The sequence below is a fragment of the Phytophthora ramorum genome, assembly GCF_020800215.1.
Source record: "Phytophthora ramorum isolate Pr-102 chromosome Unknown Phyram_PR-102_s0014, whole genome shotgun sequence".
Classification (NCBI taxonomy): domain Eukaryota; phylum Oomycota; class Peronosporomycetes; order Peronosporales; family Peronosporaceae; genus Phytophthora; species Phytophthora ramorum.
The window spans coordinates 1,222,471-1,239,524 of NW_027150660.1; the positions used below are offsets into that span (position 1 = coordinate 1,222,471).

Sequence of the window (17,054 nt, forward strand, 5' to 3'; positions counted from 1 at the left end):
ATACAACCACTCCACACGAACGTTCTTGCGATTGGGCGATGCAACCATCTTCCGCCGCTACTTCAGCCCGATACCTGTTCGAGGCTATCGAATCTCTATCCCCATACAATAATCAAGATCTGAGGGAACTTTGGCGAGCATCTAGAATTTCTGCATCGAATCGAAGCGGTTTCTGCTCTACCGTATCATCTTCTACTCTCCATTCTTCAAGCCTTGGACGAATATTGGAAGAACACTGTTCGTGGAACGAAGTGGGGAGGTAAAAAACCTCAAGAATATTGTTCTCGAGGTTTTGGACCTTCGTCCGTAATATCGGTTTTTGCAGGGGAATATGCTGGCGTGTGCACTGCACAGTGGGATGTGTTCGCTTCTCGCCGGTCTGGTTGGCAGAAATGATTTTTTCTGCGATTGGCTATTAGTCAAACGGTAATTTATTAAGATCTTGGAGAGGCGGGAGAATATTGCAGTCTTCCCGACGATGGTGCTAACTCGCGCTCAAGCTCGCGCTCAAGCTGCTGCTCGATCTCAAGCTGCTGCTCGATCTCAAGCTGCTGCTCAGGACGATGTGGAGATCGACGGCGACATCGACGACGGGGAGATTCACGACGCCGCTGCTGACGGAGAGATCGGCGCCGCTGGTGATGACGCGAAGAAGGACGTGGATCGGTGTATCAACACTCTGCAGAGCAAGGAATCCCAGTCTGGTGACGACGCGGTGCGACACGAAGGTGGACCAGCCGAGCAGCCCGAAGCTTCCCAATACAGCATTGAACACAGCTTGCAGTCAGCTGTTGATGCCATCTGCAAGACGATTAAGGAGGGTGTGCGTGAGCTGACGCCTGTAGACGAGCGCCAGAGAATCCGAACGACACGCTACGAGCCCGACTGGAGCAACGACGGCGACAGTGGCAGCGACTCTGATGGAGATAGTGAATTCGAGATGAGGATGCTAGAGGCATGGGAGAAATCCTACCGACACGCACCACGACCTGTCTCTCCTGTTCAACTGCCTAATAGAGAGAGTCGCCGTCCAAGCAATCTTGATGATGAGTCAAAGGTGCATGCAGCGTTGGAGAGGGATCAGCCACACATGGTGGCGATAGTTCACATTACGTTGGCGTCAATTGCTGCGACACAGACAGAGGATCAATCGCCACAGACACTACAAGGAGCTAGTTCGTCACTGACGACATCACCCGAGCGGTGCATATCGAACAGGGTGGCGGTTGTGAGGCCAACCGCGGCAGTGGTAGCGGGGACTCGTGCTTCGTCACAAACCTAGGAGTACCAAGGATATTCGCCACCACTTCGTCCGACATCTACCGGCCTTGTGCGGTTGCAGTCACTTCGAGGACGCGCTCGAGCTCCTGCACGCCGCACACATCATCGAGCGCGAGCACACAAACAGGTGGCGCAAAGTGTACTCGTGTTAGGCCTTCAGCTTCAAGTGCAAATGAGAGCGGAGCAGACAGCCCAACACTACTTGTCGAGCAGTGGAACGTGAATGTGGCAGCGTTGTCTAAGTGCAGCTGGCCGGGCAAGGTAAGCGTGGCTACGAGAGATGCTTAACGGAAAGCATAACGTAATACGTGTGTGAATTCACTCACTAGTCATCTTGTCAATTTCTTACTACATTCACAATTCCGATTTCGTTTCCTCGAAGTCGTCAGGTAGTGACATACTAGAAGCGAAGTCGGCCAGAAGGTCGCTTGTCATCTCGTCCAGGTCATAGTCCATTTCTTCAGCGACGGGGAAGATGAAGCTTGTAGGTGTGTGCAAGTGATGCTGTCCCTTTGGGATCTCCTCACACTGCAATAAATCAACGAAGTCGCTGTTTCTGTTCAGGAATGAGCACATATCGATGTTGTGCTCGGCTAATGTCGTGCGCTGTGTAGTTACCATCTGCCCGCTTACACCAAAATCACGCTCAATCTGGCACGAAGATACTGGTATTGAGAACAGCACTCTCACAGCTTTCGGTATGATACGGTAGTCGCCTTGGTGCTCAAGTCTTTGCCAAAACTCAAGTACTGATTCATTTGGTGTGTAGTCCTCTTTTCGTGCAATGTCGACAGGATCTTCCAGCCATCGACCAAGTTCCTCTTCTGCGCGTCGATCCTGCCGGCTAAAGGTTGGTGGTCGGCTTGATCTCGGCGCAAATTCTGCTTCCAGTCGACTGACTTGCACAACAGGTGCAGGTGGTTCAAATTCAGAGACGTCCGCGGGTTCACTTACTGCCTTAAGTAAGTCCAATAAGTTGCAGCGGATTTTGGCGCTCACATCATTCTTCCTGGTCACAGCATCCCTTCCGCTTTTGCCATGCTGACGGCACGACAAAATCACTGCACGATCGAGGCTCCTCTCCGTTCGTTTGAAGATAGGGTGGAGTTTCAACTGCATTTCAAATACAAATTGACACTTGTGGAATTGCTTGTCGTTGTAATATCTGCTGAAGAAGCGTTCGTCCAATGCTCTCCGCAATAGTCTCCGTACATCCGCAGCCAGTGGTGTAAGGTCACTTGCAGGAATCCAACGAGGATTTTTGTCGGTTGATAGGTAGTGTGGCAAAGGCTGATCAGGGTCGAGGTCGTGAATACGCATCATATACAACTGTACGAGCACGTCGACTTGAACAGGATGCTCTGCTTGACATGTTCGCTTGATCTCACCGATTTGCTTCAGCACAGACAACACATGAACCAAGTCGTCATGGCGATTAGCCAACGGGAACTCTGGTGGTGGCTGGTTGGCACGAAGTGCTTTACGAGCTCGCTCTTCATACCACGCAGTTATTGCTGGCCACTTCTCAAGAACTCTCTCCAATGAACGCGTCATGCTCAGGAAACGTGAAGTAGAATATCCAACAAGTCGCGTGGAGGCACCCTGAGTCTTAGACTTACAGAGCTCTGCAAATAAGCTCCCAGTGACAGACACGACCTTGACCTGAAATATTGTTCTTACCATCCGTGAGATTAAGTCCGCCATCTCCGGGTTAGCTGCAGCACTAGCAGCTCCATTTACACCACATGATGACTTTGTAGCTGCGTGGGCCATGTGTGCGAAGCACCACTCCCAGTGCAGATTGAGTTCTTTGCACAGCATCGATTTCACGTCACCCCCCGAGTCGCTCGTAGCCCCGTAGAAATCGCTCGTCGCTAAGCCAAAGTCCTCGAGCATGTGCTTCAACCACCCTTTGAAGGGCTTGACAATGCCGCCATCACGATCTCCATATGCGGGGTTGAACTTTCTCGTTCCCAAGAGAATGGACTTGTACTCCCAGGCCTTGTCCACCAGGTAAACCCGCAACCCAAGAAATTTGTCTTGCGTTGTTTTGCAAGTCCAAAAATCTGCCACGAGCGTAAAGTTCGGGTAGTCCTCTCGGTTCTCTTGGAGGTAGTTAGTGATCTCCTTGCGTGTTGAAGAATACAGCTCCACGATAGATTCCTTCACCTGCTTTGTAGTTATCTTGGCCTTCATCTCGTCCTTATAGAGTAGCGCTTGGATTAGTCTTGCCTCTTCGTACTCCACCATACGAAACGTCAAGTTATGGTTGATGATCATGAGAGTGGTCATCAGCACGTTTAGCCGGGTTGGGTTGTTTGAGTACAGGGCGGACGATGACAGGTGGTTGTAATCATGGTCGTGTTTGCGCTTCTTGACGGTCGCTATCTTTGTTTTCGGCGAGCCAACGTTGTGTATCTTCTGGAGGTGCTTCACGGCCATGGTCGTTTTGCCAGCATAGAGCTTGAACAGGTTTTTTCCTGACGTCCGACACGCCTCGTCGGCCAAACAAGCCCACGCGAAGACCTCCTTCTCGTTCTCGATGTACTTGACACGAACCCCCCACTTGAATATGTACGAAGTCTCCTTTGGTCGTGGAGGCACCAACTCGAAGGGTCCAAGGGCCTGGACCTCTTTCACTGCTTGGAGGACCACAGAAGGTGGCTCTGTCATCGTCACGCGTTGGCTGGAGGTGTCGTGGGTCCCTGCAGATGTCACGAGTGTGAAGTAAGTCCCCGATGCGGTCTCTAGTCTTGTCGGCTGCGCTGTGAGCTCGATGCTTGGCGGCGGAGCCTCTGACCTGAAGTCCGAGGACTAAAGCTGAGGCTGGAGGCACAGTGAGTCCCTGCGGTGGCCACGAGTGTGGGTCACAGGTGGATTTAGTCCATGTACTGCTGCTTCAGGCGGAGTCCTCTGACCTTCTCCTGAAGTCCTTGACTTGATCCGTGTGCTGGAAGGTGCCGTGGTCCGTGTGGTGGTCACGAGCATAGACTTGCGGTGCTCAGGGTCCCTGGTGTGATCACGAGTCTGTCGGCTGCACTTCGAGCGCGTCGGAGGCTCAGCACATGCGAACGCAGGCCGCTTCTTGGGCAGAGGATATCTTCGCGAGTGAGCTCGATAAATTTCAGTGCGGCTGTGGAAGATCGTGCGATTTTCAGCCAATCCAACGCGTAGGATACGAACACGCCAGATCCGCATAAATACGAAATGCGCGAGAACGAATATCGGGAGGGAAGCTCGCAAAAATGTTCGTTGTTCTCGCACTTTAGCGAGGAGAACACGAAAATCACGTTTTTCATGTTCCCTCTTTTTCGTGGAAGCGTTTTTCACCTTTTTTTTTGTTCCCCTACCCGCATGTTCGTCCAAGGCTTGCCATTCTTGAAACTTCATCAAATTTCACAATCCTCAACATCTACACTTCATCTCACTAAGCCACCCTCCCGTCGTTCTCCCGTTTATCACATCTACCAGTTTTCCCATCAAATCTCTCCTTCCACTGTACTTCTATTCTGCCCGCTTTATTTACCTTATTTTCATTTCGAAATCATTCGCCATCCAAAAAGTCTTCAACCATGGCTCCCGTCGAGTGGCTCTCGACTCCTTCGTCGGGCTCTCCCGTGGCCGAGGCGGCCCCCACCACATCGCGCCCAGTGCCTCAACCCGCGCCTGCGTCTCCCGCATCTCTCGCGCCTTCTCCGAGCGCGCCACTCGCCGTGGAAGTGACGCAACAAACCGCTGGGACCTCCCAACTGCCGTCTCCGGGTGGTCCTGACTCGATGGACTACAAGACGGTGACGTTCACAGTGCCACCGCCGCTGTTCAACCGCCGCGGGTCGCGTGAGACCAATCGACCGCTCTTTAGCGAGCGCCAGCGGTTCACACCTTCGGCGGACAAGCTCGTGCTGGTCATGGTGGGGCTGCCCGCGCGCGGCAAGTCGTTCATCGCCAAGAAGCTCTGGAAGTTCTTCTGCTGGAAGGGGCTCAGGTGCGAGGTCTTCAACGTGGGCCAGCTGCGGCGCGCCAAGAGCGTGGGTATGAAGCAAGACCACTCGTTCTTTGACCCTAACAATACAAAAGCTAAAGAGGAGCGCGAGATGCTCGCGCTCGAGTCACTTAAGCAGGTGCAGCGCTGGTTCGCAGGCGAAGATGGGCAGCGAGGCGGAGATGTGGCCGTGTTTGACGCCACGAACACCACCAAAGGCAGGAGGAAAGTGCTGCGGGAAGTGTTCAGCGCCTTTGCAGAGGAGCACAAGACCAGTGTGCACGTGGTCTTTGTGGAGAGCATTTGCACCAGTGACGCGGTGATTAACGCCAATATCAAGCAGAAGGTCGAGAGCAGCCCGGACTACCAGAATATGCCCGAGGAGGAAGCATTCGCGGACCTGAAGCAGAGACTCAAGAACTATGAAGCAGCGTACGAAGCCCTCGAGGACGAGGAGGACTGCAGCTACATTAAGCTGTTTGACATGCAGTCCAAAGTGCACGCCAAGGGCATTTACGGCCACGTGGCCAAGTCCATCTTGCCCTACATGATGAGCTTCCACATCGAACATCGCCCGATCTGGCTGGTGCGGGCAGGACACTGCACCGAGGTGCGACGAGATTTTCGCGCGATTATTAAGGACCCGTGCGTGGCGCCGCGGTCGGCAAGGTTGAGCCCGCTGGGGGTGGATTTTGCCTACCGTCTGGGTGAATTTGTCAAGCAGCGTACGGCGGTGTGGATGGAGAATGAAGGCATTATGCCGGAGGACAACCCGACCGAGTGTCTCGTCATGACGTCTACGTTACCGCGCGCTGTAGAGACAGCAGACTTCCTTCCCTACGGCAAGCGAAGTAAGTGCACATTCCTGAGTTGGATATGATAGCTGTTTGCGTGGTTACTTACGTGTGTTGTGTTTCTCAGTGCAAATGGGAACACTGAATCCGCTGGATAAGGGCGAATGCTACGGAATGACAATGGATCAGATGAAGGACCAAATGCCCGAGGCCTATGCGGCGTACGAGAAGGACCCGTGGCGTACTCGCTTCCCTGGTGGCGAGTCCTACCAAGACCTAATGCTGCGCCTGGAGCCTGTCCTCATCGATATCGAGCAGCACACAGGTCCCGTACTTGTGGTGTCGCACATCTCGACACTGCAAGTGCTCTACTCGTACTTCCTGGGTGCGCCTATTGAAAGCAGCCCGGACCTGGAGATTCCATTCCACTCGGTACTCGAGCTCGTGCCCAGTCAGGACGGCTGGACAAAAACTGTATTTAACATGCGTGCTTAAGGCAGCAAGTGGTGGCAGCACCTCTCGCCGTGCACGTCTGCTTCTTTCCCGCTCAAGCGTATGAACCTTCGTGCTCGTTGCACAAGGCCCAAGAAGAACTCAACACGACATCCTTACCCACCCCGTTTGCCTCACGTATGCTATGCTACATGAATTCTTTGTGCAGGATGCTTTAGGTCCCGCGGAAGATATAGTACGAGTGCTCAAGTTCACGGACGCGCACAAGAGGCCGATCACCGTCGCGTGGATTGTCCACTTCATTCAGGTGCCCAGTGCCTTCCAGCATCACTTCGAAGTCGCGACCGTGCTCCACAGTAAATCGGAAGCGGCTTTTGTATCGCCGGCCACTTTCACGAGGATGAAACTCGACACGAAGTTCCAGTGGTGCATGCACGAGCGGGTGGGTCGTAGTTGCGTCTTCGCTTAGTAGGTCACGCATTGAGTCGGTGGTAGGCAACCATCCGCCGGCTGACTTGAGAGTAGTGGTGGGCCCACGGAGTTCGCCTGAGAGTTTCGAGAATGTGAAGACGGCCGGCTCGTCGGTCAAGTGTGCGTGGTGCTGTTGCATTTCTTGGTGCTGCGCTCGTGATATCGGCTTTGGTCTTGGAACATGCTGGACGGCGAAGCGCGCGGGCACGGTGGTTGGGTTTGCGAGGCGTAGCACGACGAATCGGGAAGCTGAGAGATGAACCCGTCCAAAGTAAAAGGCCGATGGGGACACCACGATCGCAGGCCGCAACACGACAGCAGCGAGTCGAATCGTCTGAACCGACTTCGTAGCAAATTTGACACGGAGCTGTCCATCAAACTGCGAGTGAAGTGGTTGTTGTTGCTGAAGAAGCGGCTTCGCCTTGGGTTTCGAAGCTGCAGAAGCTGCTGAATCAGTCGTCAACGACGCCGACGGAAGAAAGCGCAGGTCGATACGCACGGACATCTGTGGTGGCAGCATGAACATATACGACTCGCCCTGTGCTGCAGAACGGCGGTGTGCTGGTGGTAGATCGGCCATCGACAAGGGGTGACGCGGTGCCAGTGAGTCTGCGTGAGCAACGGCAAATGGGCCATCGCACTCTAACCGGAACGTCACCCTTGACCCCAGCCGGTTCACTAAGAAGAGCTCACGTCGATGGAAGACATGCTGTGCTGCCGACACCGACATCAGAGTTGACCACGTCGTGAACTTGATGTGATATGGAGCAAGTGGTTGTGGAGGTGGGAGTACTATCGATGGCACGCTGTTTCTTTTTGAGCCATTTCTTCCTGACAGAGGCGACGGTGGCGCTTCGACCTGCCGAAGATGTTCTCTTGGTTTGTCGATGGATAGCTCAGGCTCGATAACGTCAGCAGAAAGCAGCACACGGAGGCACTTCGGGCTGTAGGATGAAGCTGGAATACTACCTGTTACTGGACCTGGCTTTCGAACCATCGCGTTGGCCATCCGCACAGCAGCAAAGGCTTTTCCTGCAGCGACATGCGTCGTGCTGCTTGGACTGTTGTTACTTTGTCGAGTGGGGCCCGAAGCGTCTTCTTGACGAGGATCGCCTCCAACAGAAGGGGTAGTGCTGCCTAAACTGGCAGTACTACCAGTATCAGATTTTTCCTCGAGGCTGGTGTCGTACCAATGCGCATCTGCTAACAGAAGTGCTCTCGGCGCCGATACACCGTGTTTAGATGGCTCGAACGTCACACGGAACGGAGCGGTGCTGAATGCCGGCACCATGGCTGACTGAGGCTCCACTATGAAAGGTAGTGCGGCAGCAGCGCTATTGTTTTCGTCACATGGTGTGATGCGAAGCTGCACACGTGATCCAAAGTCAACGCGCAGTGTCACATTCACGAGTTGATCCTCTCGCCCATTCTCCACCAACTTCCACTTGAGACGAGCACGTTGTGGGCCGCGATTTATCACCCGCAGCGTCCTTGTGATGCTGGGAGCACGAACACAGACAGCGCCAAAGGTTAACGTTGGCTGTCGAAGTAAGACCGGGGGGCGTCCCTCAGGTACGGGCTTTCCGAAGTGTAGCCCCACACAGTTGCGATCCAGTGCAAGTGGCGTCCCGACAACGCCCACGTTTGCGTGCAAGAAGACAGGAGGAGCCCCAGTTGCGCGACTCACGACATCGTCGACATAAGTACCTGGCATGTTGTTGAAGCACGTGACACGCACGACGACTTGCTCCCAGGGGGGAACGTGGACGCGGGCGGGGTGCAGTTGCAATGCTACACCACGACCTTCGCGTAGTATCTGTCGGTCTTCCACGTCTTCTGCTCGTTGACGCAGATAGGCTCGCCCATTATCAGATTGGAATCGGTTCCCATTGTCCTTGGCATCCGTAAGTCGCAGCTTAGTGAGATTGTCCTGCCCTGTGCCACTCGCTCGGAAAGAGCCCATCCTGTTAGACCCGAGTGATCGTGGACTCTCGGATTGACCAAGCCTGCTTTTGAGTCTGCTTTTGCTGGGAGACGTCGATGGCGAAGAGCTTCCACTACCAGAACTTGTCAGTCCTGTGTCGAGATATGAAGCGCTAACTGCTGCAGCCGGAAATTTCTTAGCCTCAAGGTCCACAAGCGCCTCAATGCCGCTGTAGTTTCGAATCAAAAGGGAGAGTGTCCGCCGTTCACCTAGCGGCACGTTGTTTCCGAATGAGAGTTTAGGAACGCTGCTGAGTGGATTAGTCTCCGGTTCCAGGTCGCAGTCTGTGAGCGGGATACCACGCTCCAGGGCGATCTCCTTCGGCGACTTCGGTAGCAAGAAGTTGGTGGTGTCAAACGATCGTTCTTTCCGCAAGAAAGTTTTCGTCGAGGGCGCGGCTTGAAGCAGTTCATACGAGAGTACAAGACCCTTGTGGTTGCTAGAAACCTCGAATCCTAGCGGGGCCGCCAAACCGCGTACACTGCACGCGAGTACGACCGTGAACCGTCCTACTTGTCGTGGTGTGTAGTTCAGCGTGATTCCGAGTCGCTCTTTCGAGCGAATTGTGCCTTGCTTCGGGGAAAAACTTATCGTGTACGCTCTGGATGCACCTTCGGGCTCGACAAACTTGAACGCAGCCTCGAGATTGGAAACGTTCACGAGGTCGATGGTTCGGTGAATCTCCACACCCAAGTATGTTGTTCCCAGTGGCAATCGAGTAGTTGAGAGGAAAACGTTTGGACATTGGATTTCTGCTCGTGCCGATACGACCGCGTGAGAACCGGCGCTGTTGTCCCCAAAGAACCTGCGTTCTAGAGCTGCCTGGCAGCTGAAACGGCCCCGAAATCGTTCCGGAAGGGACCCTGCCAGACACGTAGCCTTCACTGTGAATATCTCTCCAGGTGCGAGCACTCCGTTCTCCGGTGCGAAAGCTACAGTGGCCCGAGGCAATATGTCTCTCGAAGTGAAAAGACTGCGTTCTGTCTCGTTGCCCGAGCTCGAGGAAATCGCAGAGTGACGCGAGGTGACGGACTCCTTCGAGCTTGAACGCCGAAGTCTAGCACCTATCGGGGACTGTTGCAGGTGCTGTCCGGTCAATGGATCACCACCTGAGGTAGAACCTTCTAGGTGTAAGAATCTCCAATTTGTCGGGACACTGCGCGATGGGTTTCGGATGGTGATGCTTGACTCAGCACTTGCACCGACTAGAACAAGCCCGAAATCGACTTCGGTACTGGTGATCTCGATTTCCGCACCAGCAACACGACCCTCAAGGAGTAACCATCGTTCAAAACGTGGCGCGTCATTGACACAGTTGGGGACCACGATTCTGCACGGGATACTGAGTGAAAAGGCACCTGTGGCCATCGGTGTAAGGGTGATTTCCACTCGTTGTTGACCCAGAGGAGATAACTCTCCCATGGTTGGTAAGATTTTCAACTTGAAATGCGGAGGATGGCCCTTCGTCACCGACATAAAGGCCAAATCTGAAGGACCACCACTCGCTGCCAAGTGCCGTTGCCGTAGCCTCTCAACATCCCAGCGATAGACAACACGTGCGTCGGACTGATTACTAAGCACCACGCTGCTTGAATACGTCTGGTTCTGCAGTAGTAACTGCTCAGACTCGGAGCCAACAGTTCCAGCGTGCTGCAAGGCGTCAGGTTCAAGAGGTATCCAGGAATCGTTCAGTGGCGGGCTAATAGTAAAGCTGCCGAGTCTCCCTTGTCCGCGAAGATGCATCGAAAATCCTGGCATTGCGTCCTTCAACTTTCTTGCTGCTGCTTTAGCCGCACCACGAGGACTGAGAGGAGGATCTTCGTGGGTCTGAAATGCAGCTTTTAGATGTGCCATCTGATCAGGACCCGGCATACTGCAGGCTGGGATGTCGTTAATCATAAGCGTTGCTTGGTACGCGTAAGCGCGTGCCTCAATTGGCAAGAACTCGATGGTGAACTCTTTCGATGACGATAATGCAAACACGCCGCTGTCTGGAGTGATTCGAAATGGTGGAGACGAGTCTGCTGTGAGCGAGAACACCATCGCTTTGTCCTTGCCGTCACTTCCGCCGTCACTTATTGATTCTTCGACTAGAGGGTGGATCTTCCAGGAGTACTTGACGTCTATTGGTGTGTCATTCGCAATCACAATCGTCTGACGGGCACACGCGTTTACGAGGACTTCATCGGGGAAGAACAAACGGTCTAGAGGGCCCATCTCGGCAATTGTCGTATCGATGGGCGAGTCGTTCACGCGTGTGGTAGCTATATCCACCTGACAGCCGCGGCCGACAACCTGGAAGACGCGCACGAGACAGTTATCGCACACCATGACAAAACGCTCGCGTTGCTCACCAACGCCAGAAGGTGTGTATATGAGGTCGAACGTCACACTGTGCCCTTTGTCCAGCTCAATGTCGTTGGGCATGATGCGGAAGGGACCAACATCCATCGCAGTACCATGTTCGTTCTCCCCGCCCAGCATCCCGACCGCAGAACGAGTCGGAGACATACCATCTGTCGAGTGTAAATGTTCCAGCCGAGACCAAGCCGGCTCACTCAGCAGCCAAAAGCGTGCCTTCCCGCCAAGGTTCTTGCAGACCAGGGATGTAACCGAGCGTCCACCAACCAGCGTATTCTGCGCACGAACTACCAGCGGCAATGTCAGCTCCGGAGGTTCCCTGCGAGCCATCAGCGGAACCACCATCTCTGCCGACCCAGCAGCTCCCGGTATCCCGGTGGATCCTGGAGCCGCCGATTGTTCAGTCTCATACTGGACGGTAAAGCTGTCTTTGTAGTCGGCTCGGGAGTCCGGTGCAAAACGGATGCGTAGTTCTACGTGCATACCAGGAGCGACCATCCCGCTTTGTTCCGGGAAGGAGACACTTGCCATCGAGAAGAAAATTGTGGCTGGCGGGAGAATCCGCGCGCGTCGAGAAAGCACGCTCGTGTTCCGCACATACACAATTTGCTCATAGATTCCACCGATATCGTAGTCTGTGAACATGACTGGTGGCTTCGGTACGATATCGAAATTTAGTTTTGAGCTGCTATTTCTCTCAGGCAGTTCAATGAGATCCTCTTCCACGTTATCCTTTCTGGTGTTGGTCTGAACAGGAACTGCATAACGCGGGTTTCGGACAAAGTCGAGTTTCGTTTGCATACGCTCCAGGATCGCCATGTTCTTTCGTTTCTCGATGGGGTTCATGGTCTGTTTCAAACCTTGAAGTTGCTGTTGCTCCAGTAGTGTGGTTGACAACGGCGTTAACGTTGTCGCGGTCAGATCTGGTACATTATCTCCATCTTGGTTCATGCCATCTTTCGGGGGCGACGTCTTCTCAGCTGTAGTAGTAGCACGGTGCTCTGCATGTGCAACTTTAACACCCGCAATGTGATTCTTGTGCTGCTCGAGCGTAGCTCCCTTGCGTATACTCGAAGACGTGGTCGTACCCAGGTACCCAACCTGATCACCATTCTCACCACTTCCCTCTCCAGCAGCAGTTCTTCTCGTGGGCGATGCCAGCACCTGATTCATATTCCCACTCATCGCCTTCCTCCTCTGCTCATACTCCGCCACCAGCGTCTTCGCATGCAGGAGCGCGTCAGCAAACTCGCCAAAGTCCGTTCCGGTGTCCGTCACCGTCCTCAGCTCCTGCTCGTCCAACTTCAAGTGCGATGGTCCCACTGGAATCTGCGCCTTGACTACGAGTCCTCTTTGACTCAACAGTTCTGTGATCTGCGCGTCCGCTTCTGCCGCTTGTCGCTGTCTCTCGTCCATGAACTGGAGTAGCGCCCTCGCCCGCTCGTGCTTGTGCTCCAGCTGCTTGGCGATGGCGTCTTTGCGGCTCTGAGCGAGCGCCACGAACGGACTCAGCTCCATCTCCCTCATATACCTCTCCTCCACCTTCTCTTGAACCTGCGGCTCGTCCTGCGGCGACTTGTCTTGAGCCTGTGCCTCGTCCTGCTTGGAACCTTCTACTGGTCCTTCCGAGACTTGTAGGGGTTCAAAATCCGCCAGAGTTGCTGCGTCTGCATCGGAAGCGTCTGTCGTGTGGTCTTCAGCCTCTGGATATGCGTAGAAGGTGTGGAAAGCGCGTCGAATCACGTGCGCGACGGCTCCGACGGCCACGACGTCCAGCTCGTCCTCCTCCTGCTGCTGCTTCTGGAGTCTCACGGCCGCCGCTTCCGCTTCTTGCTGGGCCTCTATGGAGGCGACTGCTACAGCTGCAGTTTCTAGCTCCAGGGCCATGGCGGCCTCAGCAGCTGCAGCGGCGGCGTCCGACGTCTTCTTAGCGGCCATCGAGAGTGAATGCGCCGCTTCAAGATCCGCGAGCAGGGATTGATAGTATTCTCCCCGATAGTTTTGATAAGTAGTGCCTAACTATTAGTACTAAACATAATATGCCGTGGCTTCAGCTTTAGTAGAACTAAACGCTTTAGTTGTATAGATTTCGAATATTTAGTACTATAGCTTTACTAAATCTTGAATGCTTGGGCAGCCTTTGGATCTTCGATGGCCGCACGCAATGGGTGGTTCTCCGGCGATAGCCCCCCCCCCCCCCCCCCCCCCCCCCCCCCCCCCGCTCTCATTCTTCGGTTTCCGTCTCATCGATCGCAACGATGAAGTGCGACAAGATTGACTGCTGCTTTGAGGACTTGGACGAGATGAGACGTCCTTTGTGGTATTTGCCGGTGACAGGTGCAGCACCTGTGCAGCAACGACCTCTATAATATGACAGATTTATCAAAACGGTACGGCTAGCCAGATAAACCAGATATGTGTGCTTACTAATTCAATATTTATACAGCTTCCGTAGCCCCGCCAGCGTTAGCACCTTTCTCGGCAACGCCGATGCTTCACAAGAGCTGACTCCGAGCAGCATCTCCGGCATCTCTGCATCTAGTGTCGTGTAGGAACACGCAGAAATTCTCACTACCGAGTGGTGTGAGTCCCACCAACAACACACGCTTCCCTCGCGAAAGGTCAGCGAACGTTGGATCAACACCTGAAGACCAGGAACGATCCCTTACACCGGGTTGGTTGTAAGCGCCTCTGTATACCAAGGTTGAGTTCCGTCAACCTTAAAACCTGCACTACTAGCCACGAGCGAGGGCTAGAATGCAATATTGCGCTTCCGCGCGATCCCCCGCAGTCCCTCAGAAGGAAGGGTACCGGCAGTCACGCCTAATACGGGTTTGCCGAGGGTAACCTCGGCGGGTAGTGAGATACACTTGGGAACACTCGGGTTCCACCAATATATAGGGGCCGACACTCCTTGTCGCCCCTAACTCTCGGCCACTCCTATCTCTTGGACTGACCAGCAACAAACTCTCGGTTCAATGTACCTCAAGCTCGCTGACAGGCATCCCACGCAGCCGAGCGTATCCAGACCCTAAGACAAGCTAGCTAGACTTACCGAAGACGGACTTGACCCTTGGTGGCTTGTGGGGAAGACTGCTGATTTATTTCTCTTTTATCCTACAGCTCTGGGAGCCTCTGTAGGTCATCATTTGGCTAGTCCTATATATCTATACAATATCAAGTGTAAACAGATCTCTGTGGGAAATCGTATGACCGGCTCTACACAGCCGAGGGTACGACACGAAATGGGTACAAACGAGGCTTTTAACCTCGGCCGGGGTTTTATTAGACCCAGCCGAGACCTCGGTCACTATTGTTCCTAGGTCACTATAGCGCGGGAAATGAGACCCGCCAATCAAGACACTCTGTCGCCGTTCACTGAAAGGTGCAACGTCAGCCAAACCGTGACAGTTCGGCACCAAAACCTAACGCCACAACTGCCCCCGCCTCGACGCAAGCTTCCACAAGTAGTGCGCGTCGCGGTGCCTCTCAATCGCACCCCGATGGCTCGCCGCTCGCCGTTGCTCAACCGAGCTACGGCTGCCGCTCTTCATGCCCTTGATGCATCCGGAGAGGTTCGTTTCCTATTTCTCTTTTCTTCTTCATGCTCCTTGAACCTTGCCTGACCTCTCGGTGCTTGCCTCCATCTTTATCCACGTTCACAGGAAGCTAGCGGCACTCCGTCCGCTACTTCTGACTCCTGTCGTGTAGGAACACGCAGAAAATCTCACTACCGAACGGTATGAGTCCCACCAACAACACACGCTTCCCTCGCGAAAGGTCAGCGAACGTTGGATCAACACCTGAAGACCAGGAACGATCCCTTACACCGGGTTGGTTGTAAGCGCCTCTGTATACCAAGGTTGAGTTCCGTCAACCTTAAAACCTGCACTACTAGCCACGAGCGAGGGCTAGAATGCAATATTGCGCTTCCGCGCGATCCCCCGCAGTCCCTCAGAAGTAAGGGTACCGGCAGTCACGCCTGATACGGGTTTGCCGAGGGTAACCTCGGCGGGTAGTGAGATACACTTGGGAACACTCGGGTTCCACCAATATATAGGGATCGACACTCCTTGTCGCCCCTAACTCTCGGCCACTCCTATCTCTTGGACTGACCAGCAACAAACTCTCGGTTCAATGTACCTCAAGCTCGCTGACAGGCATCCCACGCAGCCGAGCGTATCCAGACCCTAAGACAAGCTAGCTAGACTTACCGAAGACGGACTTGACCCTTGGTGGCTTGTGGGGAAGACTGCTGATTTATTTCTCTTTTATCCTACAGCTCTGGGAGCCTCTGTAGGTCATCATTTGGCTAGTCCTATATATCTATACAATATCAAGTGTAAACAGATCTCTGTGGGAAATCGTATGGCCGGCTCTACACAGCCGAGGGTACGACACGAAATGGGTACAAACGAGGCTTTTAACCTCGGCCGGGGTTTTATTAGACCCAGCCGAGACCTCGGTCACTATTGTTCCTAGGTCACTATAGCGCGGGAAATGAGACCCGCCAATCAAGACACTCTGTCGCCGTTCACTGAAAGGTGCAACGTCAGCCAAACCGTGACAGTTCGGCACCAAAACCTAACGCCACAACTGCCCCCGCCTCGACGCAAGCTTCCACAAGTAGTGCGCGTCGCGGTGCCTCTCAATCGCACCCCGATGGCTCGCCGCTCGCCGTTGCTCAACCGAGCTACGGCTGCCGCTCTTCATGCCCTTGATGCATCCGGAGAGGTTCGTTTCCTATTTCTCTTTTCTTCTTCATGCTCCTTGAACCTTGCCTGACCTCTCGGTGCTTGCCTCCATCTTTATCCACGTTCACAGGAAGCTAGCGGCACTCCGTCCGCTACTTCTGACTCCTGTCGTGTAGGAACACGCAGAAAATCTCACTACCGAACGGTATGAGTCCCACCAACAACACACGCTTCCCTCGCGAAAGGTCAGCGAACGTTGGATCAACACCTGAAGACCAGGAACGATCCCTTACACCGGGTTGGTTGTAAGCGCCTCTGTATACCAAGGTTGAGTTCCGTCAACCTTAAAACCTGCACTACTAGCCACGAGCGAGGGCTAGAATGCAATATTGCGCTTCCGCGCGATCCCCCGCAGTCCCTCAGAAGTAAGGGTACCGGCAGTCACGCCTGATACGGGTTTGCCGAGGGTAACCTCGGCGGGTAGTGAGATACACTTGGGAACACTCGGGTTCCACCAATATATAGGGATCGACACTCCTTGTCGCCCCTAACTCTCGGCCACTCCTATCTCTTGGACTGACCAGCAACAAACTCTCGGTTCAATGTACCTCAAGCTCGCTGACAGGCATCCCACGCAGCCGAGCGTATCCAGACCCTAAGACAAGCTAGCTAGACTTACCGAAGACGGACTTGACCCTTGGTGGCTTGTGGGGAAGACTGCTGATTTATTTCTCTTTTATCCTACAGCTCTGGGAGCCTCTGTAGGTCATCATTTGGCTAGTCCTATATATCTATACAATATCAAGTGTAAACAGATCTCTGTGGGAAATCGTATGGCCGGCTCTACACAGCCGAGGGTACGACACGAAATGGGTACAAACGAGGCTTTTAACCTCGGCCGGGGTTTTATTAGACCCAGCCGAGACCTCGGTCACTATTGTTCCTAGGTCACTATAGCGCGGGAAATGAGACCCGCCAATCAAGACACTCTGTCGCCGTTCACTGAAAGGTGCAACGTCAGCCAAACCGTGACA

The 17,054-nt window shown here is 53.9% G+C and overlaps 2 protein-coding genes across 2 annotated transcripts; one reads left to right on the forward strand and one right to left on the reverse strand.

Moving 5' to 3' along the window:
* Nucleotides 1-4,853: 4,853 nt before the first annotated feature.
* On the forward strand, nt 4,854-6,552 carry KRP23_12260 (6-phosphofructo-2-kinase/fructose-2,6-bisphosphatase; the record flags this gene model as incomplete). The annotated part of the gene is made up of 2 exons (XM_067882856.1): nt 4,854-6,114; nt 6,185-6,552. The coding sequence occupies 2 exons, from the start codon at nt 4,854-4,856 to the stop codon at nt 6,550-6,552; spliced, it is 1,629 nt and encodes a 542-aa protein (XP_067739869.1).
* A 172-nt stretch (nt 6,553-6,724) lies between these two features.
* Nucleotides 6,725-13,264, reverse strand: KRP23_12261 (Deleted in lung and esophageal cancer protein 1; the record flags this gene model as incomplete). The annotated part of the gene is made up of 1 exon (XM_067882857.1): nt 6,725-13,264. The coding sequence occupies one exon, from the start codon at nt 13,262-13,264 to the stop codon at nt 6,725-6,727; it is 6,540 nt and encodes a 2,179-aa protein (XP_067739870.1).
* Between the last annotated feature and the right edge of the window lie 3,790 nt (nt 13,265-17,054).